The 26703-nt window shown below is 40.5% G+C and overlaps 1 protein-coding gene across 4 annotated transcripts in view; it reads right to left on the bottom strand.

The window, feature by feature from the left end:
- The window catches only part of LOC144591957 (tudor domain-containing protein 7-like), a 131957-nt gene that overhangs the window by 95918 nt on the left and 9336 nt on the right, over positions 1 to 26703 (bottom strand). For all 4 annotated transcript variants that reach the window (XM_078396025.1, XM_078396022.1, XM_078396023.1 and 1 more), the window contains exons 2-4: positions 24358 to 24578; positions 22587 to 22734; positions 10601 to 10817 (exon numbers count right to left, since the gene is read on the bottom strand). In XM_078396025.1, coding sequence (XP_078252151.1) covers positions 10601 to 10817; positions 22587 to 22734; positions 24358 to 24570 — 578 coding nt within the window. In that variant the 5' untranslated portion in view covers positions 24571 to 24578. The remainder of the gene's footprint in view (positions 1 to 10600; positions 10818 to 22586; positions 22735 to 24357; positions 24579 to 26703) is intronic.

Genomic DNA, 26703 nt, shown 5'->3' on the forward strand with positions numbered 1-26703 from the left:
AGAGCAGATCAGTCCAGCCCCACAGCGAGCAAAGGGAATAGAAGGCAGTCCCCTGCCCACCCCTGGGACAATCCGATCACCTCTCACTGTTTCTACTGCCCGCATACAAACTCCTCATCCGCAAGACCAAACCTACAATAAAGACGGTCACAATATGGCCCGAGGATGCCACCCTACAACTCCAGGACTGCTTTGATCGCACCGACTGGGACCTGTTTGCACAACAGGCGACCTGTGGTTCAGAGGTAGACTTGGAGGAATACACATCCACTGTGCTCTCCTACATCAACTGCTGTGTGGAGAATGTCACGGAGGACAAGGTAATAAAGATGTTCCCAAACCGGAAACGCTGGATGAACAAGGGGGTACAGAACCTGCTGAGGGCACGCGACAATGCCTTTAAATCTGGTGACACTCCAGCATACAGTGTTGCCAGATCAAACCTGAACAGAGGTATTAAAAGGGCCAAAGACACCCACAGGCAACGGGTGGAAGACCACTTCAACACCACGGACACCAGAAGCATGTGGCAGGGTGTCAGGGACATCACTGGCTACAAGAGCAGCCCTGCCTGCCCCCACAGCGATATGACACTGACCAACGAGCTAAACACCTTTTTTGCCCGCTTCGAAACTGGCAACACCACCTTGAGTGGAAGAACCCCAGCCGAGGCGGAGGGACTGGTCTTGCAACTGAGCACACAGGAGGTACAACGCGCTCTGCAAAGGGTCAACCCACGCAAGGCTGCAGGCCCGGACGGAGTTCAAGGAAGGGTACTTAAGGACTGTGCCGAACAGCTGGCTGAGGTATTCACCAGGATCTTTAACCTGTCGTTATCTCTGGCCATGGTTCCCAAGTGCCTGAAGTCGGCTATCATAGTACCGGTGACGAAAAAAAGCATAGATCACCAACCTGAACGACTACCGTCCGGTTGCCCTAACGCTGATAATCATGAAGTGCTTTGAAAGGCTGGTCCTCTCACACATCAAATCCAGCATCCCTGACTCACTGGACCCACATCAATTTGCATACAGGGCAAATAGATCCACAGAGGACGCCATCTCTCTGGCTCTTCACACTGTCCTTACTCACCTGGAGAGACAGGGCATGCACGTGAGGATGCTATTCATAGACTACAGCTCCGCCTTCAACACGGTCATCCCCATCAAGCTCATCACCAAACTCCACCAGCTAGGCCTCAGCTCGTCGTTATGCGACTGGATCCTGGACTTCCTGCTGGAGCGACCGCAGGCAGTGAGAATGGGCCCGCACCTGTCCTCCACTATCACCCTGTACCGGCACACCACAGGGCTGTGTTCTGAGCCCCATGCTCTACTCCCTCTTCACACACGACTGTGTTCCTGCATTCGACACCAACACCATTGTCAAGTTTGCAGACGACACAACGGTGATCGGGCTTATCACCAACGGTGATGAAACAAAATACAGAGCGGAGGTGCAGAACCTGGCGGACTGGTGCTCTGATAACAACCTGTCCCTAAATACCACCAAGACCAAGGAGCTGATCATCAACTTCCGTAGGTCACATAACGAGGAATATGCCCCTATCTTTATCAATGGGGACAGTGTGGAGAGAGTGTCTAGCTTCAGGTTTCTGGGCACTCGCATTTAGGAGGATCTAACATGGTCCAATAACACTGCTGCGCTGGTCAAGAAGGCACAGCAACGACTGTTCTACCTAAGAACACTGAAAAAGTCTGGTCTACCCCAACAGCTGCTGACGACATTCTACCGCTGCACCATAGAGAGCATCCTAACGCATGGCATCCCTGTGCGGTACCTTAGCTGCACGGAGGCAGAAAGGAAAGCTCTCCAGCGGGTAGTCCATAGAGCTCAGAGGACCATCGGAACACAGCTACCAGACTTGGAGGGCATCTACAACACACGATGCCTCAGAAAAGCCACCAGCATCCACAAAGACTCTTCACACCCCTGCAATAGTCTGTTCAAACTCCTTCCATCGGGCAGACGATACAAGGCCTTCTACGCCCGCACCTCCAGACTCAGGAACAGCTTCATCCGCAGGGCCATAGCTGCTATGAACCGGTCCTGCTGAGCCGGATGGTCACATCGCAGTGATCCGACACAGATCTACTTGCACTTTATTCTGTCTTAAAACTGTTACAATTTGTTTCGTTGGGTTGCTGTTGTTTAAATTAACTAAATTATTGCATAGTATGGGAGGCGCATTCCCAATCTCGTTGTACCCCTGTACAATGACAATAAAGATATATTGTATTGTATTGTATCTGAGCAGGGAATGTGGTTAAAATTCATTTATTGTAAGTGGTATTGTGAAGGAAATTCTAAATTGAATCAGTTTTTGCACAATTGTCCTCAACATCTGCACTTTTTCAGCAGTCGGTCTGTTGTACATTATACAGCTTCCACCTTTTTGGCGAGAAAGAAAAGAATCTCAAATAGAAAAATGCCACAACTGTTATACAGTATATACAATTGACTACCAACCATTTGATTGAACATCACAGCACTTTGAAATTTACTTTGCATTTTTGCAGAGTATATCCAGTCTGTAAGAAACAAGCAACCGAGCCAAGTCTTCCAATTGCAACTGACTCAAAAGATTTACACTCGTGTTGGAACTAGGGGAGATTGGTAGGAGCAGGCAATAACAAGACTGGTACATTTTTGAACCCATCGATACCAGTAAGACCCAAATTAAGCCATTTAATTAAAGAAAGTTAATAACCAATGTTTTTGGAATGGATAGTGGTTTACTTTATGCAGACTGGACAAAACATATTTTTTGCAAACCTTGCATGTTGTTCAATCATTGTTGGGCCATTTAATGCAGTTGCAGCTGAACATTTCTTATGGAGGATTTATCAGCCTATTGTAATGTATTTAGTGAGATCATACTGTTTAAATACAAAGTCCATCTGTTTATTGTCATACATCAATCTCCCTAATGCACAATAAACCTTCTATTAATTTCAACAATGATTTCAAAAGACAATTAACATGTCAATAAAGTAAGCTGACTAAGCAATTTCATTCAAATTTCTTTAACCTGCAGAGTTTGCATTCCGGTTTCAATACAAAACATCTCAATTTCAAACACCAGCAAATCCATTAATATCTGCTGCCTGTCCAACTAAAATTAACAGTATAAAAACAACTCCTTGATGATAAATACATAGCCAAATTGTAAATCTCAACAGAATCCAAGCGGAGGAAATTCTAGATGAGTTTCCTATTGCTGAACCAAGCATTATGCACAGATATGAAAGTGAACACACCTAATTGAAACCACACAATTTACTCTGCATTTAAGGTTGTCTCCAGTATATCCATTCTCATCGCTCCCAGTTTTCTTATATTCAGTCCCCACGATCAAAGAAAAATCTTGCCTAGATTTTAGCTACACATACAGTGCCCTCCAGAATGTTTGGGACAAAGACCCATCATTTATTTATTTGCCTCTGTACCCCACAATTTGACATTTGTGATAGAAAAAAAAAATCACATGTGGTTAAAGTGCATTTTTATACATTTTGGTTTCACTATGTAGAAATTACAACTGTGTTTATACATAGTCCCCCCCCATTTCAGGGCATCATGATGTTTGGGACACATGGCTTCACAGGTGTTTGTAATTGCTCAGGTGTGTTTAATTGCCTCCTTAATTCAGGTATATGAGAGCTCTCAGCACCTAGTTTTTCCTCCTTGGTGCTGAGAGCTCTCTTATAACTGCATTCAGGAGGCAATTAAACACACCTGAGCAATTACAAACAGCCATGTGTCCCAAATTTCCATCACCTTTGGAGACTTTTATTGCTGTTTATCAACATGAGGAACAAAGTTGTGTCAATGAAAGTCAAAGAAGCCATTATGAAACAGAGAAACAAGAATAAAACTGTTTGAGACATCAGCCAAACATGAGGCTTACCAAAATCAACTGTTTGGAACATCAATAAAAAAAGAAAGAGTGCACTGGTGAGCTTACTAATCTCCAAGGGACTGGCAGGCCAAGGAAGACCTCTACAGCTGATGACAGAAGAATTATCTCTATATTAAAGAAAAATCCCCAAACACCTGTCTGACAGATCAGAAACACTCTTCAGGACTCAGGTGTGGATTTGTCAATGACTACTGTCCACAGAAGACTTCATGAACAAAAGTACAGAGGCTACACTGCAAGATGCAAACCACTGGTTAGCTGCAAAAATAGGATGGCCAAGTTACAGTTTGCCAAGAAGTACTTAAAAGAGCAATCACAGTTCAGGAAAAAGGTCTAGTGGACAGATGAGACGAAGATTAACTTATATCAGAGTGATGGCAAGAGCAAAGTATGGAGGAGAGAAGGAACTGCCCAAGATCCAAAGCATACCACCTCAAGTGTGAAACACGGTGGTGGGGGTGTTATGGCCTGGGCATGTATGGCTGCTGAAGGTACTGGCTCACTTATCTTCATTGATGATATAATTGCCGATGGTAGTAGCATAATGAATTCTGAAGTGTATACACACATCCTATCTGCTCAAGTTCAAACAATTGCCTCAAAGCTCATTGGCCGGCAGTTCATTCTACAGCAAGACAACGATCCCAAATATACTGCTAAAGCAACAAACGAGTTTTTCAAAGCCAACAAATGGTCAATTCTTGAGTGGCCAAGTCAATCACCCGATCTGAACCAAAACAAGTATAAACTAAAGATGGCTGCAATACAGGCCTGGCAGAGCATCACCAGAGACGACACCCAGCAACTGGTGATGTCCATGAATCGCAGACTTCAAGCAGTCATTGCATGCAAAAGATATGCAACGAAACACTAAACAGGACTAATTTCATTTACATGACATTGATGTGTCACAAACATTATGGTGCTCTGAAATGGGGGGGACCATGTATAAACACTGCTGTAATTTCTACATGAAATTTCTACCAAAATGTATAAAAATGGCCTTTATTGAAATCTGACAATGTCCACTTTAACCACATGTGATTTTTTCCATTACAAATGTCAAATTGTGGAGTACAAAGGCAAATAAATAAATGATGGGTATTTGTCCCAACCATTATGGAGGGCACTGTCATTCTACAAACTCTCTTGAGAATAAAGGGCATGATAATAAAGCATCTTGAAACGAGCGAAGATGAGAACAGCAGAAGGGATGTAATGTGGAGGCTCTATAAGGCGCTGGTAAGGCCGTATTTGGAATATTGTGTGCACTTTTGGGCACCATATCTGAGGAAGGATTGCTGCCTCTGGGAAGGGTCCAGAGGAGGTTTACAAGAATGATCCCAGGAATGAACAGGTTAACCTATGATGAGCGTTTGTCAGCACTGGGCCTGTACTCTCTTGAGTTTAGAAGAATGACAGGGGACAAATAACCCAGAAAGGCTTTGGAACAGACAGTGCCAAATGGTTTTTTTTTAAATCGATGTTTGTCCCTATGTCAATCCAAATGACTTAACTTCTAACTGTATCTGCTTCTATAACTTCTGAAGGCTAATAAATCTCCAAGTCCTGAATGTACATGCATGTTCTAAGGAAATGGCATGGAAACATTCAATGTCTTGGTGATCATTTTCTAAAATTCCATAGGTTCTGAAACAGTTCCATTGAATTAGTGTTTATATTTGTAACTCCATTATTTAAAAGGACCAAGCAAAGTCGATATGAATATAGGAAAGGAAAATCATGCTCAAGTAGTCCATTAGATTTTTTTTGTTTTACTTGCAAAATCAGTGTATTGTATTTGGACTTCAAAGCTTTTGAAAAGGCCTCCCTTGTGAACTTGGTGTGTAACATTAAAGCACATATGATTATTGGGTGTAAGATATTGACACAGAACTGGTTAACTGTCAGGAAACAAAGTTAGGTAAATAGTAGGTCTTTTTCCAAGCGGCAGGCTGTGACTTATGGGATATTGCAGGGATCAGTGCTGGGTGCCTTTATAACTGAAAGTAAGCAGGCAAGTGCAGAAAGAAAAGTAAAAAATGTGACTAATCTTCATGACAGAGATTGAGTACAAGAGCAGGACCTTCTTGCTGCGATTATACATGACCCGAGTAAAATCACACCATGATTTGTGTTCAGTTTTGATCTCATTACCAAACGAAGAATGCATTTACTGTGAGGAATGCAGTAAAGGCCCACCAGACTGATGTACAAAGAGATTGGTGAAGTAGTCATGTATTCTCTACAATTCGGAAGGAAGGGGGGTGTGGAGGGGGAAGAGAAAGTTTTTGAACAAACTAGGCAGCCTAGATGGAGGAATGATGTTTTCAATGGTATGTGAATCCAGAAACCACATTACTGTCTAAGGGCAAGGAATAAGCCAAATAGGGGCACAATTAGGAGATATTACTTCACCCAGAGTGGTGAACTCGTTGAACTTTCCAGCATACAAAGCAGTTGAAATAAAATCATTAAATGCACTCAAGGAGGACTTAGATATGGTTCTCAGGGCTGAAATGATCAAGAGATACAGGGAGACAGCAGGAGCAGAGTATAGAATTTGAATCATCAGCCATTATTGTAATTAATGGCTCAGCAGGTTCCAAGGCCCTGATTTCTGTTTATGTGTCAAATAAGTGGATATGTAAATTTTGTCATCTTGCGTAGAACATTACTCTCACTTTTTCACTCAATAGGAAAAGCTTAGTTTGGAGAACACACATGCACAATAGGCTTACATGTCATCTTAATAAAAGGACAAAAATGGTTATTGAATAACTTTCATTTGGATCAGAAGGATGACATCACATGATTCCTTACACTGTCCAAGACCGTATATACTGTATACTCAATAGAAAAATTGAATGACAAGGCAACCAAGGTTAATTTAGGGCATAATCTACCTTCCTGGTAGATGCAGAATAATAATGATAATAATAATAATGGAATTAGTGTCTAATTAACGCAATTGCTTTCAATCTACAAAAGGCATGCACGATAAGGAAAATCGCTTTATTCACAAAAATCGCAGTGGCAATGACTTTGAGAATCAAAGTTCAAAAATCACTTGCTCCTCCCAGGCACATTACAATGTGCCATTATACAGTTTCCTAAAACGTCATTTTCTTAAAGAAAACGTCCCTACAGAAGCAGCTTCAAACATTGACTACTCACTCACTAAATCTTGATTCTGCTGATTAGTTTTTAATTTACCCACCTTCAAACGCAGCCTGTGAACTCTGGTTCTATCGTTCTGGAAAAGTAAAAAATCTCGTCATGGTTGATATTAATTATTCCCGTTTGCCTAAATCCAGTAATTAAAGTTAAAGTCTAGAGAGTAAAGACCATAATAGTGACGTATAGACTTCAAACTCCTCCATGCTCCCCTCAAAAAAACACTATTTGCCTTGACCAATTTTCATGGAACCATTCTCCAAATTCATACTAATCGTTTGGGCAAAGGTGATTCCCCTAATTTCCACACGTTTATTTGTGGTCACTTCCTTTTGAGATCAATTATTTGACACAAGGTGAGAACCTATTCTGTTTAAAATAGAATAATACAAGTTTTATTTTTGTTTCTTTCTTCAGAGGGAGAATGCAAAGCAAAACAAATAAGCCAAATAGAAAAAGGTGTTCACAAGATATGAAGGACTGCTAGGAGGCTGCCCATCAGTCTTTCAGTTAAGTGTCCTGTTCAATCTAAACCTGTACATCTATCATCTCTAAGAATCACTAATACAGATCTTTTTTGCTTTAACTTTTCATAGTTTGGTGACAATAAACATGTCTCATACTCAAATTATGGTCTAAACAGGCTTGTTTCCAGGTTTTCAAATTATCTCTCTGCTTTCGAATTTCATTCATTTAGAAAACAACCCTGTTATTTTGGTATGGGCACATTTACTTCCATTACTTAGTTCAATTTACATCCCAAAAATCTTTTTTTTTTCTATTCCTTTTAGACTATTATCCAAATAGCATTTGGTCAACTCAAGTCTTATCAAGTATACCATCACATACAAACATTGAAGTTACACTGTCCAGCACAAGCCCATTCTGCAAATGGATTAATCTCATCCTGTACATTAGTTTTATCAACTGCCAATTTTAAAATTCTTCTGATCATTGAATTCAAGTCACTGTAAAGTGTTTAATAATCACACCAACATCACTGTATAAACTACTATATCCTGCCTCATGTCAGTCTGGATAGTTGTCTTGAAGCCCAAACTTTGTTTTAGAATCAGTACAAGTTTACCATTGAGCCTATGAAAGGTTTTATGAAAATCCAAATCTATCAAAGCCGCAGCACAACTCTTATCAATGATACCGCCCTAAAGTTAATATCAGTAAGGGTGGTTAATTATGACTCAACATCTTGAGGTTTGTGCTAATTCTACCTGGCAGGTCAGGCAGCATCTGTGAGGAGCAAAATGAAGTTAAAATTTCATATTGGTAACTTTCCTCAGGATGATGGTGCTAATGGAAGTTATCTTCTCTCTCCACTGATGCTCTGAGCTGTTGAACATTTTCACAATTTTCTGTATTCATTTCAGAATGTCAACATCTGCTGTGTTTCCGATGCTATTTCTATCCCCTTTTACAATGTTAGTTATACAATTTTCCCTTATGTAATGAATTTTAATAAGCATTGACTGCTGCCTTTAATAGATCTACACCTCTTACCAGACATAGAATCCATCGGAGGTCATTATTTTAACCTCCAATTTGTTTGGTTTATCAATTAGCTTCTGCTTCCCTCCCCCACAAATCCTAAATGTCTTCATACATCTTCAAGTGTCATACAAACCTTTTTAGTTTCCTTAATAAATATATAGTCCAGGGTGGAAATATCAAAGACTAGAGGGTATAGGTTTACGGTCAGAGACAAACTTGAAAAGAGCATTGGGGAAAGTTTTCTTTTAAACGCAGAATGGTGGGTGTCTGGAAAATGCAGCCAGTGGTAGTGTTGGAAACAGATACAAAAGTGGCTTTTGAATAGGCAAAGGAATCAGCAAGGAATGGAGCCAAATGGAAGATTTGCAAGCAAAGGAGGTTAGTTTAACCCAGCATCATGCTCGGTGCAGACATTGAGGGACAAAGGGCTTGTTATTGTGCTGTACTTTTCTACGTATGCTGTAAGTCATTATTTAACATTCTGTATTTCACTGCCTAATACTTATCCGTTAGTGACCATTGCATTGTTTCCGTTTGTCATTTTCGTGCTTTCATCTTTCTTTCTTACTCAACATTTTAATTATAATTTTTCTTGCTCTTTCTCCACTTTTCCTATTCTTTTTGGTTATTGTTCTCTTGCTTCATGTATATTTGTTTTTTAATTTCAATTTAACCTAATTTTTCTAACATCCAAAATGTTTTGCTAATAAAATATTATTCCGTTGCTATAACGATTCCAAATTCCTAAGACCATTTTAAAATATCTGACAATTCTGTTCAATTTTGCTCAATTATTTTTAGTTTACCGTCCTCAACTCCTATCACAAAATGTATCCTCTCCCATTTCCACTTATCACTTCTCAAACACAACGTAGAGCCTTATGTTATGATAATCATGACTTAAGTTTCATTTGCATTATTGCTCTTATCTGTTCCAATGCATTTTTTTTTTTTTGCAAGCACCAATTTGGCTTCTCACATGCTCATAAGAACAATCCAGAAACGTCATCTCCACACCACCTCCCTCCCTTCAAGCAATTTAGTTGGGGACAGATAAAGTCTCTAAATATTAATCCATATTGTTTATACATTTCAAAGTCATTTCTCTACCCAACTCTTTTTTCATTTTCCTTCCACGATTAGTTGATCTACAGAATACCTTGTGCAGTAATTAATTATGCTTGAAGTATTAAGTAATAGGAGAAAACAGCAACTTCCCATGGAGAACTGACTTGATAGATTGTTATACCAAATGGTCATTACAGATTTTGTTATTCATTCTATCAACATTTTAATATTTCTCTTCAATATATTCTGCTACTTTTCCAGTGCAACCAATTAATGTTGATGCAGAGATTTTTAAAAACTCAGTTGCTCTACATTTTCTATAAATAACAAATGTTATAAGTTCAAAAAATACGACAGCATTCCAGAATAGAAATACTGGTTATATTGAAAACTGAAGCAATCATTTCCTGAAGGTCACTAGATAGCAAATCAGGAAAACAATGAGTCCCTCCCCTAACCACCTACCTGAATGTGGATGTTAGTTCCTTGGTTATATCAGGGAGCTCAGCAAAGAATAAAGGTTAAATGTACAACAGGAAATCCAAGATAATTTTAAATTTTGACCAAAGACTTCTTCAGTCAAAAGTCATGAGGTAATTTTATTATTATTTTCATGCTTTTTAAAACATTATTAAGTTTCACAGCAAATAGCCTACCAAACTGAAGCTGAAGATAGACACAAAAAGTTAGATTAACTCAGCGGGTCAGACAGCATCTATGGAGAAAAGGGATTTGTGATGTTTAGGGTCGAAACACTTCTTCGGTCTGAAGATGGGTCTCGCCCTAAAACGTCAACTACTCCTTTTCTCTAGAGATGCTGCCTGTCCCCTGAGTTACTCCAGCGTTTTGTGTCTACCTTCAATTTAAACCATCATCTGCAGTTCTTCCCTACACATTTCAAGTTACCTATTAACTGTAGCAGATAGAGGTTTACGAACTGAAGCATCCTTAAGTAGACCAACCACTGGTGCATGTACTTTGGAATCTGTAAGCAACTCTCTTCCCAAGCTAGTCTTTGTTTCTGGTATGCTGCCTTTTCCTTTTGCAACACTAGTTGGCCGCCGGATTCCTTGTTCCGGCTGGTTAATGCATTCTGGACGTCTTAAAGTTTCTTTAGGCTTTCCTGAGGAACAAGAGGGATAAATTAAAAAGTCAACAGTCGAGGAACTCAATTCACAAAACAGACATACTCAATAAAGAATGTTATGATCAATTTAATTTTCGGATGTAAATGTCAATGTAATGCACTTAATCGAAGATCTGCAATTATCAACTTCAAAAAATATAGTAACAATATTTCAGTATGGGGCACATGCATCTGCAGAGTTTCATTAAGATGGAATTATATTTTTAAATATGAATTTTATAAAACGTTCTATTATAATATTTCCAAAATATTAAAACTTGTATGAAGATACACAGAAATGGAAACAGACAGCATAAAAGTATAAATGTCAGCAATGAAATGAAGGATCAAGTTCTGAACTCAAACAAGCACAATAAAAATGAATAACATTTAATGCTACCAGATTAAATTATGAAAGATACATTTTCCTCAAGTATTCCATCAAATCAATTGGCATATACAATGACTTACTATCAAAACACAAAGAAACTAACAGAGTTGAAATGACAGGAAGAAATAACTAAAAGAGGATAAATATCAGTGCATAAAGTATGAAAGACAACAGCAACATGGTTTGAAAGAATTTTATATCTAACTGCTTGGTGGAGGTTTCTGTAAAGCTTTTAACTATGTAGGAATTTCATTTAAAAACAGCCAGAGTATATAGTTTACATTAACCAGCCATGTTCAAAAGTTGATTGATTGAGGCAGATAGAACAATTACTGAAAAGGTCAACATCAACAAGAAAAACAAACAACTGGCTTAACTGCTTTAAAGCGGGATTTTCACAAAGAATTAAATATCACAACGTTTATTAGCTGCCTAATCCTGATGCTTGTTCTGATTTTCACCTTTGCAAGTTTTAAAACCCAGCAAGTCTGAAAGAAAGAACAGATCTTTATGCATTTCCAGTGGCAATAATGTATAACACTTGTAGTGGAACCTTTCTTGAAATATGGTTGCAAAACACAACCATCCTTTGCAAAAAATTATTCCACAGGCACCAAGATAATTTATATTACTCTAGTTTTAATTGTTTTTGTCAGGAGATATTTGTTGTTCATGACATTGGAGAACTTTGTTGTCATCCACAGGATAGTCACAGCAATGGGTCTATCACTAATCAGATGGGAGAGAGAACGAAGCAACATATCTGATAGCACAAGTCTGCAGTCATACTAATATGCTGTCATTTAATATACAAAATGAAATAATTTTATTTGTTCTTTCTAAAAGGACCAATGAAGTGAATTTTGTGTACATTTCTACAAAAGTCTCCCGAGTCTCACACTATCATTGCCCATTCTTGTATCCTGGATCCATTGAAACTTAGTCTGGAAGAAATAATATCCTCAAACTAGGATTTGTCAAAACTTAAACATCGTTTAATAGATCTATAATAGATCAGAAACAAATCTTGAAACTGAAAAGAAACTAATAAATCTTCCTTCAAACACAAATTAAAAATTGAACAAAACCCTCTTCAAATAGCTGGGCAAGTCATTAAAATTTGATCACAGACCACAGTCTAAACATTTCACCTTGCACAAAATGAAGGACTTGCACATGAATATTCTAAAATAGGAAGAATGCTTCTCATGGTTAATGTAAATATTGAGTAATGTTGGCTGGATCATCACACTGCAAGCATTATGTTGCTTTGTAAAAGTGAAAGGCACAGCAAAGTAAATTAGCATCGTCAATAATCAGACAAATCAAAGCAAATGCTCAAAGAATCTTCTTGACCAGTCCCTCATGATCAAATGAGTAAGTTCAGTTCTAATTATGTGGATTCAAAGGTAACTGATGAGGCCAATTGCAAGTACTGAGGACTTTCATGTCTGATGCAGAATGTCCCTGATCGGGCAGCCAGAAAGCCCAGCAGCGCCTCTACTTCCTCCGCAAACTGAAGAGAGCGGGAGCCCCCACACCCATCATGTACACTTTTTACCAACGCGCCATTGAGAGCATCCTCAGCAGCTGCATCACTGTGTGGTTCGGAAGCTGCACAGCCTCCAGCCGCAAGACCCTGCAGCGCATAGTGAACACTGCTGAGAGGATCACTGGCGCCTCACTCCCAACACTCCTGGTCCTTTACACCACCCGCCTCACCCGCAAAGCATTGAGCATTGTGGGTGACCCCTCCCACCCCTCCAACAGCCTCTTCACCCTCCTGCCTTCAGGGAGAAGGTTTCGCAGCCTGAGGTCGAGCACCACCCGACTAAAGAACAGTTTTTTCCACCAGGCTGTCAGGATGCTGAACTCTCTCCCCTCCCTCCCTCCTCTCTCCCCTGCCCCCATTGGACCTGGACTTTAACACCCCACACACACGCACATCCAGCACCAGACACTTTTTTTAACGCTGCTATGGACAGGCTTTGCACTACTGTTCATTATTTTTTATTGTAATATATTCATCTTCATCTTTTTTTCATTGAAGTGACTATATTTTATATTGATTGTTGTTTGCTGTGCCTTTTTAATTTTAACTTAGTTTAATGCACTTTATTCCTCGGGATTGTGGGAAACGGTATTTCGATTTTCTGTCTGTGTAAACTAACTGAAAATTGACAATAAAGTTGACTTTGACTTGACTTTGACTTTGAGATGGTTCGTTTGTGAGATGGTGCACTTCATTTGCCCTGTCAGCGAGGCTTGCTTCCAATGCATGAACCTCAATATCATCCTTAATGTTCCTTTCCAGTTAATGGTAATATGCCTGTCATTTCAAGTCAATTAATTGCTGCAATTTCCCAATGATCCTTGACTCTTTTGCTCTGCTCATCTCTATTCCAATCTGTTATATGAAAACTGCCTGTTTCTGGAATCTTGCATTGAGCATGCAGCCCATGTGACTACTCAAGGGAACCAAATGAGAACAATTAAGGCCTCAATACTGAGGATTTCAGTCTGGGTGAAGACAATAACAATATTTCAGCTTATTCTTGTGATAAATTTGAAGGTTTTTCCCCAAAGACAGATATTGATGCTGTCTGTCAGTTGCCTTGAGATGCTTGCAGTAAGTCTGCCTGGTCTCAGAAGCACACAAGAGGCTAAGGACCCCAACTACCTGATAGACCGTGAGATTTCAGCATTTTGAAGTTGTGATCAAAGATTGTATCCAACCTTTCCAAGAGATAGCTCCTGAGATTTATGTAATGGCCAACATTTTTTTTCATTGTTGGAGGGCAATATTGTGCAGCAGAGAATCATTGGCACAACAAGGGCCCAGGTGCAGAGAGTATGCCCACTAAGGTTCTCACATACCACCGGGTGGCGCCATCAGTGATGGCAACAGTCTGTCTGTCTTTTAGTCTTTTTTGTTATATTTAGTGTGTTTTAAAAGTTTGTGTTAATGTTCTCTGGTTTGTTTTAAGTGGGGGGGTGGGGGAAACCTCTTTTCAATCTCTCACCTTGCCGGAGATGCGATTGTTTTCCGGATCGTATCTCTGGTCGCTCTGCGGCCTAACATCGGGGAGCTGGCAACCTAGCTAGAGACTGACTTTGAGCCCCACCGCGGGGTCGTGTACTTGCCATCGGAGCCTGCGATCCCTTACCTGGGATTGACGCTAGACGCAGCATGCGGATTTCACCATTGAGGAGCTCGCAGTCTCGGGTAGAGACCAATGTCGGGAAGCTCCAAAGTCGCAGAAGATTCGATTAGCCCTGACCCCGATCGCCTGGCGCGGGGGAGCTGAGATCCCCCCTGATGTGGTAGCTTGATCGCGCCAACACGGAGGGCCCGACTGCTGGCTGCAGGAGCCAAGATCGCCCCGACAATGGAAGGTTCCAGTGCCCCAACCGTGGGAGAACAAAGGGAAGAGATTGGACTTTTTTTGCTTTCCATCACAGTGAGGAATGTGGGGAGTCGATGTGGTGGATGTTCATGTTAAAAATGTATTTGGGTATCTTGTTGTTCTTTATTGGTATGACTGTATATCAAATCAAATTCCTCGTACGTTGCAAAACATACTTGGCTAATAAAGTACTATTATGATTATGATTAAAAATTAATTGCATGCCGTTTCAATTATAAATCCACAATCTCACTATCCACATTCAGGAAGAAAATAATGTACAGGTTGAACACCAATTTTCCAGCAACTGATGGTCCTTCCTCAGATATTTTGCCCAAATCTACTTACACACACAATCTGATGACAATTTATGTATCTTTTATTTATAATGAATCTCTTGCTCTCTTGCTATTCACTTTGCTGCTGTAACACTGTAAATGTGGGACGAGTAAAGGAATATATTATTATTATTAATGCTCCAAATGTGGTCTGACCAATGCCGTATAAAGCCTCAGCATTACATCCCTGTTTTAATATTCTAGCCCTCAAATATATGCTAAAATTGCATTTGCCTTCCTTACGACCGTTTCAACTTGAAAAGTAACCTTTTGGGAATCCTGCACCAGCACTCCTAAGACACTTTGTACCTCTGATTTCCAAATCCTCATTTAGAAAATTGTCTATCCCTTTATTCCTATGACCAAAATGCATGACTGCCCACTCTGCTACACTGTAAAGGAGAAAAGGGGATTTAAGGGTTAAGGTGTATGTGACCAAATGCTACATGAAGATGAACTGTCACTAAATTAAAATGCATACCTCAGATGCCGGCAAGTCTACCTCTGTGTAGATGCTGGCTTGAGATTGCAGAAGGGGTGTTGTAATCTTACAAAGGACAGGATACGGATACAGAAGAGCACCAGTAGACTTGAGCCTCTTAACAATTACCACAAGGTTGAGCCCCAGGAAGATGTGTTTATGTTAATATACTCAATTGTTAACCTCGGACAATGGCCAGTGATAGTGGGTGATGATTCATTGAACTCCCATCCTCTTGCAAGGCCATCTGTCTGGGGTGTCTGGTTCTGTTATCACTTCTAAAAACCCATTGTATTTGGTGCATAAAAAGGTTGCTGAAACACTGTAAGGGAGTGGGGTCTTCGAGTGGCTGCTAGTATGCGAGCATACTAGTTGCAGCTCTCCCACTCCCGCTGGTGTAATAAAGACTCTAATGTTTTACCACTTTATGGTATTGTTGTCTGTCTATTAGAATCGAACTTTAACAACACTGTATTCCATCTGCCACTTTGCCACTCTCCCATCCTGTCCAAGTCCTTCTGCAGAGTCCCTGGTTTGTCTATATTACCTGCCCCTCCACCTATCTTTGTATCACCCGCAATCTTGGCCAGAAAGCCAATTCCATCATCCAAATCATTGACATACAACATGAAAAAATGCTGCCCCAGCACTGATTCCAGTGGAACACCACTAGTCATTGGCAGCCAACCGTAAAAGACCCCGTTAATCTCACTCTTTGCCATCTGCCATTTGGCCAACCTTCTATCCATGATAGTATCTTCCCTCTAATACCATGGGCTCTCATTAGCTTTAGCTGCCTCATGTGCATAGGCCTTCTGATAAATCCAGGTAAACAACGTTCACTGTCTATCCTGCTACTTACTTCCTCAAAGAATTCCAACACATTCATCAGCCAAGATCTCCCCTTCACAAAACCATGCTGACTTCAGCCAATTGTGTCATGTGCTTCTACATAGTCGGAAATTTTATCTCTTATAGTGGACTCCAAAACCTTACCAACCAGTTAAGTCAAGCTAACCGCCTCATAGTTTCCCCTCTTTTGCTTGCCTCCCTTCTTGAACAGCAGAATAACATTTGCAATTTTCCAGTTCTCTAGAACCATTCATGACTCTAATAATTCTTGAAAGATCACCACTAATCACCCACAATCTCAAAAGCTACTTCTTTCAGAATCCTGGGGTGGAGTTCATCTGGTCCAGGTGAATTATCCAACTTCAGACCTTAGCTTCACTACCACCTTCTCCTTGGCAATAGCAACTCACTCACTTCTGTCCCCTGACTCTTTTGAAATTCTGACAGGTTGCTAGTGTCTTTCACTGTGAAGACTGATGTAAAAAACTTATTCAGTTCTCCAGCACCATATTCCAGCAGTGCGCTGCCCACTCATGCCCCTCTTACTCTTTATACATCTGAAGAAAATTTTGCTATCTTCGTTTATATTATTGACTAGCTTACCTTCATGTTTCTTCTTTTCTCCAAGTATTGCCTTTTCAGTTACCTTCTGTCAGTTTTTAAAAGCTTCCCAATCCTCCAGCTTCCCACTAATCTTTGCAATATTATATGCCTTCTCTTTTAGTTTTATGTTGTCTTTGACTTCCCTTGTCAGGCACGGTTGCCTCATTCTCCCCTTAGCATCTTTCTTCCTCTTTGGGATGAAAAGATCCTGTATCCTCTAAATTATTCCCAGAAACTCCTGCCACTGCTGCTCCACTGTCATTCCTGCTTGTGTCCCTTTCCAATCAACTTTAGCCAGCTCCTCCCTCATGGTTCTGTAATTACTTTTACTCAACAGTAATATGAACACATCTGATTCCATCTTCTCCCTCTCAAACTGCACGTAATTTTTTAATCATATTATGGCCACTATATCCTTGGGGTTCCTTTCCTTAGAGCTTGCTAATCAAATCCGGTTTGTTACGCAATACCAAGTCAGAATTGCCTTTTCCCTCGTAGTCTTGACCACGAGCTGCTTTTTAATTTAGTTTAGAGATACAACACGGAAACAGGCCCTTCAGCTCATCGAATCCATGCCAACCAGCGATGCCCGCACATTAACACTAGCCTACATACACTAGGGACAAATTACAATTATACCAAGTCAATTAACCTACAAACCTGTACGTCTGGAGTGTGGGAGAAAACCCGTACAGGTCATGGGAAGACAACACCTGTGGTCAGGCTCGAACCCAGGTCTCTGGCACCATAAGGCAGCAATTCTATTGCAGTGCCATTGTGCCGCCAAGAAGCCATCTCGTAGGCACTCGACAAATTCCTTCCCTTGGGATCCCATACCAATCTGATTTTCCTAGTCTACCTGCATAATGAAATCCTCCATGACCACAATAACATTATCTTTCTTACATACCATTTGTTTCTCCTGATGTAATTTGTACCCTATATCTTGGCTACTCTTTGGAGGCCTGTATAGAGCTCCCATCAGGATATTTTTACCCTTGCATTTTCTCAACTCGACCCACAATGATTCAACATTTTTTGATCCTATGTCATCCCTTGCCAAGGACTTAATTTAATTCCTTATCAGCTAACCCACCCTCTCGGGCCACCTGTCTGACTTTTCAATAGTTATCTCAGTTTTACCTCATCACAGACATCCTCTTTTCCACCCACTCTCCCTTTAGCTTTTGCATCTCCTTCCCAAGTTTGACAAAGGGTCTTCAATTGGAGTATTTCCAATATTTTTAAAAAAACTTTACATTTCCCATGCCCAGAGTAGGTGAATCGTGAAGGTTTAAGGTGAAGGGGAAAAGACAATAGAAATCTGAGGGGTAACTATTTCACACAAAGGGTGCTGGGGGTATGGAACAAGTGGCCAGGAGAGGTAGTTGAGGGAGGGACTATCCCAACAGCTAGACAGGTACATGGACAGGACAGGTTTGGAGGGATATGGGCCAAATGCAGGCGTGGGACTCGAGTAGCTGGACAAGTTGGGCCGAAGGACCCGTTTCCACGCGGTATCACTCTTTGACTAAGACTATCTGCATTTTTGATTATCCAATATAATTAATTATTTTATTACTTAGAAATCAGAGTTACATTCCAAGATGACTGTCAGAGGGCAGTGGAGGCCAATTCTCTGAATACATTCAAGAGAGAGCTAGATAGAGCTCTTAAGGATAGCGGAGTCAGGGGGTATGGGGAGAAAGCAGGAACGGGGTACTGATTGAGAATGATCAGCCATGATCACATTGAATGGCGGTGCTGGCTCGAAGGGCCGAATGGCCTACTCCTGCACCTAATGTCTATTGTTTATTGAAAAATAATAAATATCAGCGACCACTTGAGAAATAGTGTGCTCACAGATCAGATGCAATAAAACAATAAAAGGAGGGAGGTTGAGAAGAAAGCCAAACTATTTTAAAGGTAGCTGCTTTTAATTTAAAAAAATGATAATTCAAGATGCCAAGTTGACAGCATTTGGATCTAAACACTGTTAGCAGAAACACCAAAGAGAGCATTCGTAGTTACACATTTATGTCAGAAATTCAGAGCCTACAGGAGGAAGCTTAAAACAGAAATTGATCAACAATCCAACAGTAAAACTGCCAGAAAGAAATGGAAAATAAAATGTGATAGTAACTTGGAAACCCTTTGGGATGTCTTCAACTTGTAAAAAGTGACATGGAAATGCAGGTTCATTTGCTTCTAAAAAATAAGTTCCATGTTCAACCACATTATAGACAATAGACAATAGACAATAGGTGCAGGAGTAGGCCATTCAGCCCTTCGAGCCAGCACCGCCATTCAATGCGATCATGGCTGATCACTATCAATCAGTACCCCGTTCCTGCCTTCTCCCCATACCCCCTCACTCCGCTATCCTTAAGAGCTCTATCCAGCTCTCTCTTGAAAGCATCCAACGAACTGGCCTCCACTGCCTTCTGAGGCAGAGAATTCCACACCTTCACCACCCTCTGACTGAAAAAGTTCTTCCTCATCTCCGTTCTAAATGGCCTACCCCTTATTCTCAAACTGTGGCCCCTTGTTCTGGACTCCCCCAACATTGGGAACATGTTATCTGCCTCTAATGTGTCCAATCCCCTAATTATCTTATATGTTTCAATAAGATCCCCCCTCATCCTTCTAAATTCCAGTGTATACAAGCCCAATCGCTCCAGCCTTTCAACATACGACAGTCCCGCCATTCCGGGAATTAATCTAGTGAACCTACGCTGCACGCCCTCCATAGCAAGAATATCCTTCCTCAAATTTGGAGACCAAAACTGCACACAGTACTCCAGGTGCGGTCTCACCAGGGCCCGGTACAACTGTAGAAGGACCTCTTTGCTCCTATACTCAACTCCTCTTGTTACGAAGGCCAACATTCCATTGGCTTTCTTCACTGCCTGCTGAACCTGCATGCTTCCTTTCATTGACTGATGCACTAGGACACCCAGATCTCGTTGAACTCCCCCTCCTCCTAACTTGACACCATTCAGATAATAATCTGCCTTTCTATTCTTACTTCCAAAGTGAATAACCTCACACTTATCTACATTAAACTGCATCTGCCATGTATCCGCCCACTCACACAACCTGTCCAGGTCACCCTGCAGCCTTATTGCATCTTCCTCACAATTCACACTACCCCCCAACTTAGTATCATCTGCAAATTTGCTAATGGTACTTTTAATCCCTTCGTCTAAGTCATTAATGTATATCGTAAATAGCTGGGGTCCCAGCACCGAACCTTGCGGTACCCCACTGGTCACTGCCTGCCATTCCGAAAGGGACCCATTTATCCCCACTCTTTGCTTTCTGTCTGTTAACCAATTTTCTATCCATGTCAGTACCCTACCCCCAATACCATGTGCCCTAATTTTGCCCACTAATCTCCTATGTGGGACCTTGTCGAAGGCTTTCTGAAAGTCGAGGTACACCACATCCACTGACTCTCCCTTGTCAATTTTCCTAGTTACATCCTCAAAAAATTCCAGTAGATTTGTCAAGCATGATTTCCCCTTCGTAAATCCATGCTGACTCGGAACGATCCCGTTACTGCTATCCAAATGCTCAGCAATTTCGTCTTTTATAATTGACTCCAGCATTTTCCCCACCACTGATGTCAGACTAACTGGTCTATAATTACCCGTTTTCTCTCTCCCTCCTTTCTTAAAAAGTGGGATAACATTTGCTATTCTCCAATCCACAGGAACTGATCCTGAATCTATAGAACATTGAAAAATGATCTCCAATGCTTCCACTATTTCTAGAGCCACCTCCTTAAGTACTCTGGGATGCAGACCATCAGGCCCTGGGGATTTATCAGCCTTCAGTCCCATCAGTCTACCCAAAACCATTTCCTGCCTAATGTGGATTTCCTTCAGTTCCTCCATCACCCTAGGTTCTCCAGCCCCTAGAACATTTGGGAGATTGTGTGTATCTTCCTCAGTGAAGACAGATCCAAAGTAACGGTTTAACTCGTCTGCCATTTCTTTGTTCCCCACAATAAATTCCCCTGCTTCTGTCTTCAAGGGACCCACATTTGCCTTGACTATTTTTTTCCTCTTCACGTACCTAAAAAAACTTTTGCTATCCTCCTTTATATTATTGGCTAGTTTACCCTCGTACCTCATCTTTTCTCCTCGTATTGCCTTTTTAGTTAACTTTTGTTGCTCTTTAAAAGAGTCCCAATCCTCTGTCTTCCCACTCTTCTTTGCTATGTTATACTTCCTCTCCTTAATTTTTATGCTGTCCCTGACTTCCCTTGTCAGCCACAGGTGTCTCTTACTCCCCTTAGAGTCTTTCCACCTCTTTGGAATAAATTGATCCTGCAACCTCTGCATTATTCCCAGGAATACCTGCCATTGCTGTTCTACCGTCTTCCCTGCTAGGGCCTCCTTCCAATCAATTTTGGCCAGCTCCCGCCTCATGCCTCTGTAATCCCCTTTGCTATACTGTAATACCGACACTTCCGATTTTCCCTTCTGCCTTTCCATTTGCAGAGTAAAACTTATCATGTTGTGATCACTGCCTCCTAATGGCTCTTTTACCTCTAGTCCCCTTATCAGATCAGGATCATTACACAACACTAAATCCAGAATTGCCTTCTCCCTGGTAGGCTCCAGTACAAGCTGTTCTAAGAATCCATCTCGAAGGCACTCTACAAACTCTCTTTCCTGGGGTCCATTTCCAACCTGATTTTCCCAGTCTACCTGCATGTTGAAATCTCCCATAACCACCGTAGCATTACATTTTTGACACGCCAATTTTATCTCCTGATTTAACTTGCACCCTAAGTCGAGGCTACTGTTTGGGGGCCTATAGATAACTCCCATTAGGGTCTTTTTACCCTTACAATTTCTCATTTCTATCCATACTGATTCAACATCTCCTGATTCTATGTCACCCCTTGCAAGGGAATGAATATCATTCCTTACCATCAGAGCAACCCCACCCCCTCTGCCCACCTGTCTGTCTTTTCTATACGTTGTGTACCCCTGAATATTCAGTTCCCAGCCCTGGTCCTCTTGTAGCCATGTCTCAGTGATCCCTACAACATCATACTTGCCCATGACTAACTGAGCCTCAAGCTCATCCACTTTATTTTTTATACTACGCGCATTTAAGTACAACACTTTAACTTCTGTATTTACCTCCCCTCTCACATTGTTCACAATTGGCCCTGCCCTTAATTTCTTTTCCGCTCTAGAACTTCTGTTCCCATTCTTCCGAGAGTCTTTTGCAATATCTCCTGTATTCCCTTTTACCTCATCTTCATATTCACAATTTGTTAACCCCTCCCCCCCACTACTTAGTTTAAAGATCAAAGTTCTTTTGTTTTGATCATCATCCAACTTGTGGCAAGTCACAACAAATAATTTTTAAAACCTGGCCTCGACACAAATCACAATTACATTTTCCAAACCCATAATAGGTACACATGTGTATTAAAATATTTAAATCCAAACGTTTCCAATGAAACAAATAAATATGGGATAGTCTTAACAAATGGGTTTTCACTCTACAAAGCCAACTTAGGCCATCCTGTGACTGGAAAGTTTCTGTTGAGCCTACAATGGAGTTAATGCCTTCAAATGTGTTACATGTCCTTAAAAACCTACGTTCAAAGTACATAGAGCAATTTTTCATGAGACCACCAGCCAAAGAGTTAAAATAAGGTTGACTTACCCATTTGTAAGGCTGGTAGGACACGTTTTAATCGTAATTGAGAATTTACCAATGTTTGTCCACCATGTCTCCTCTTCGGAGTTCTCTGACGAGCTACCAATTTAGCAATGTGTGCAATTTCATTGTTTACAGTCGCAAAGCAAACCATCTGTAGGTAATATAAAAAGTTTGAGAGATATTCTTATGGCTTTATTCAATATTTCTAAATTGTGTCCATGCTTTCTACTAATATTTTGAACAATGTTGCATTCCCATGCACATCATGTTGCCGCATTTGAGTCAAATCTTCCTTCATTATGTACTCCTATGCCCATACAAGTAATAGAAACTGGTCTTGCTTCCCACACAGTAATTCATTTTTGTATGTTCCAGATCCTTTAGTGAGACTCCACCCCACACAAAACCCTGCAACTATTAATGTAGTCAAATAACTATCATTTGTTATTGTTCAACTTGACAGGCAATGATAATCCATTTGGTTAAGAGAGCACTGTTCTCAAAACCAATTGCAGGCAAATCACAGTTGCGGCTAACGTCAGACATTATAACTGATGAAATATTTAAGTTATTGACAACATTTAATTTTGATTTAGAAAAAGACAAAGTGCTGGAGTGATTCAGCGTGTCAGACAGCATCTCTGGAGAACATGGATTGGCAATGTTTTGGTCAGGCCCTATCTTCCTGACCCAAAACGTCATCTATCTATGTTCTCCAGAGATGCTGCTGCCCGAGTTCCTCCAACACTGTTTTTTCTCTTGTAAACCAGCATCTGCAGTTCCTTGTGTCTTTGTCTAGATTCACACACGCATTTAAAATGTTGAACAAAGATGAGAAACAAGAACGCTAAACTCCCTAACTTGATCAATACTTGAACCTTTCTACCAATCTAGTTTTGCGTACTATTATCTTGATCAACTGACCCATTGTACAATCCTTAAAAATCTTAACCATCATTTACAAAAGACAGTTAGAATATTTTAAAATCACAAATGGAAAACTACCGATATGACAACTGACCAATTTGTAATCCTATATTAATTTTAATTCAGATTTAGACCTACCCACCCCATATATTCCAAGATGGACTTAAAAAGATCAAATCAATTGCTTTAATGAAATCAAATTCATAAATTATGCAACAATACAGGAATAAATTATTGCTTTATACAGTTTACAAAATAAGATTAATTGCAATGTGAACTGTAATGTAATGTTAATTGAGGCTTCATGAAAGGATAATTTAAAATTGGAATTAAAACATCTTCAAAAATAATACAAAGGGCCAAATATTGCTGATATTGGTGACAGTCCCACAATTAACTGCCAGGAAGCAACTGCATTGGTACAAGTTTAGTATTGCATGTCGGCCAGCAGCAGAACATAAACTTGTTCAGATTCCCTACATATTGAACTGCAGAACTGTATGGATATACCAGGTACTTTGCTGTCCAGTATATCACAGGAGAACCATGAGCACCAGGTTCAAGAACAGCTCTTCCACCAACTAACGGATTTTTTAACTACCCTGTGCAACCTCAACCACAACCGTATCCCAATTCTAGTAAACCACTAGTTATTTTTTATTACCAAAGTCGCTCTACATGCTTTGGTTTTTACACCATCATAGTCTAGTTTACCAATTGATCATTTCTTATATTTCTTGTTACTGTTGTATCCATAGTGGTGGTAAAAGTGCAGCAAATAAGAGTTTAATTGCTCCAGTTTATATCAGTGCATGCAACAAAAACACTCTTGATTAATTAATCTTACCTCTCCATTTTTATTAATTCCAAACTTCACAACTGACGGAATGCTTTTCAAGTAGTTATCAAGAGTGGGAAATCCAAGCTGTTTATGTGGGATCACTTCACCTGTGAGTTGCTTATATTCGCCCTGCAGCCTTGTTATAGCCACACCATCTTTACTTGACTGCAGGACTGCTCGTAGCATTTTAGCCACAAGGTCTTTCTCTGCTTCTGACATCTTTTACCCTAAAAAGACCAAAAAAAACTTAAGGATTAAAAGTAATGACCATAAAAAAATACATCTCCATAAAACCATTTTAACAAATTAGAAGATGCGATATTAAAATTTAACCCATTATTCGTTTTACTTTTCACAAATATAAAGCTCTTTGGTGATCACCTTTAAACTACTAACGGAAGCTCGACACTAACTACAAGAGATTCAACAATCTTTTTATTTTGTATACTTGTTTGTGTTTAGTGTCTCAAATGGAAAAAAATACTGGACAAGTCGACACATCAGGTGGCACCTGTGGAGTAATGCAAGGTCATGAAACTGAAATAAAATCAGTTTCTCTTTTCACGGATGCTGCCTCAACAGCATTATGTTAATTTTGCATCTACAATTATTTGCTGAGGAGCACTTGATTTACTCCTCATGCTCACTAAAAGAAGTTAGTTGACAACTCAGATGGTTAAGTAATTTTTAACAACAGCCACCAGAGAACATATGCCGTGTTTTTGGAAATATGGAAAGTATGGAATGGGCTTCCGGTGGAAGTGGTGGAGGCTGGCTCGATTTTATTATTTAAGAGTAAATTGGATAGGTATATGGATAAGAGGGGATTAGAGGGTTATGGTCTGAGTGCAGGTAGATGAGACTAGGTCAGGGAGAATGGTCGGCGTGGACTGGTAGGGCCGGACAGGCCTGTTTCCATGCTGTAGTTGTTATATGTTATATGTTATATGTTATATGTTATTAAGTTGTCCATTCCCCCCCCTCCCCCCCGTCTAGAAACAAGCAGTACTGACTTTTGCTAATTATCCCATTTATAATAACTCAGTATTATTTTTCTGTAATGTTGTCCCTCTTGTCCTCTCAGCTGCCAATTTTTGAAATTAATTCGATAATTAGCGTAGAACCTTATTCATCCCAATCACTTACATACTTTCCTTTAAACAAGTTCTTTCAGCTGACACCACAACATGTGTCATTTAATTTATCCTTCCTCTCCACCCTATCACACACCTTCCATTTTGTTCCCACCATCCTTCCTCACTTTCTTGTAACTGGAAGCTTGGCTCATTTCTTACTATTACAAGTTCTGGTGAAGTGTGATCAGGTGCATGAACAATAGAATTAGATAGGAAGTTACAGGATATAGAATCAATAAGAGAAGAAACAATACATCCAAGGCAAGATCGCTTGATATAGTTGGGATTACGGAGACATGGCTCCAGGGTGACCAAGGCTGGGAGCTCAACATCCAGGGATATTCTATATTCAGGCGGGATAGACAGAAAGGAAAAGGAGGTGGGGTAGCGTTACTGGTTAGAGAGGAGATTAAAGCAGTGGAAAGGAAGGACATTAGCTTGGAGGAAGTGGAATCGATATGGGTAGAGCTACGAAACACTAAGGGGCAGAAAACGCTAGTGGGAGTTGTGTACAGGCCACCTAACAGCAGTAGGGAGGTTGGGGATGGCATCAAGCAGGAAATTAGAAATGCATCCACTAAAGGCGCAGCAGTTATAATGGGTGACTTCAATCTACATATAGATTGGGTGAACCAAACTGGCAGGGGTGCTGAGGAAGAGGATTTCTTGGAATGTTTGAGAGATGGTTTTCTAAACCAGCATGTCGAGGAACCAACGAGAGAACAGGCCATTCTAGACTGGGTATTGAGTAATGAGGAAGGGTTAGTTAGCAGTCTTGTTGTGCGAGGCCCCTTGGGCAATAGTGATCATAATATGGTAGAGTTCTTCATTAGGATGGAGAGTGACAAAGTCGATACAGAAACAAGTGTTCTGAACTTAAAGAAAGGTAACTTTGAGGGTATGAGGCGTGAATTGTCCAAGATAGACTGGCGATTGATGCTGAAAGGGTTGACGGTGGACATGCAATGGAAGGCATTTAAAGGTCGCATGGATGAACTACAAGAAGTGTTCATCCCAGTTTGGCAAAAGAACAAACCAGGAAAGGTAGTGCATCCGTGGCTAACAAGGGAAATCAAGGATAGTATTAAAACAAGGATAGAAGCATACAAATTAGCCAGAAAAAGTAGCATACCAGAGGACTGGGAGAAATTCAGAGTCCAGCAGAGGAGGACAAAGGGCTTAATTAGGAAAGGGAAAATAGATTATGAGGGGAAAA

Source organism: Rhinoraja longicauda, chromosome 3 (genome assembly GCF_053455715.1).
Source record: "Rhinoraja longicauda isolate Sanriku21f chromosome 3, sRhiLon1.1, whole genome shotgun sequence".
NCBI classification, from domain to species: Eukaryota; Metazoa; Chordata; class Chondrichthyes; order Rajiformes; family Arhynchobatidae; genus Rhinoraja; species Rhinoraja longicauda.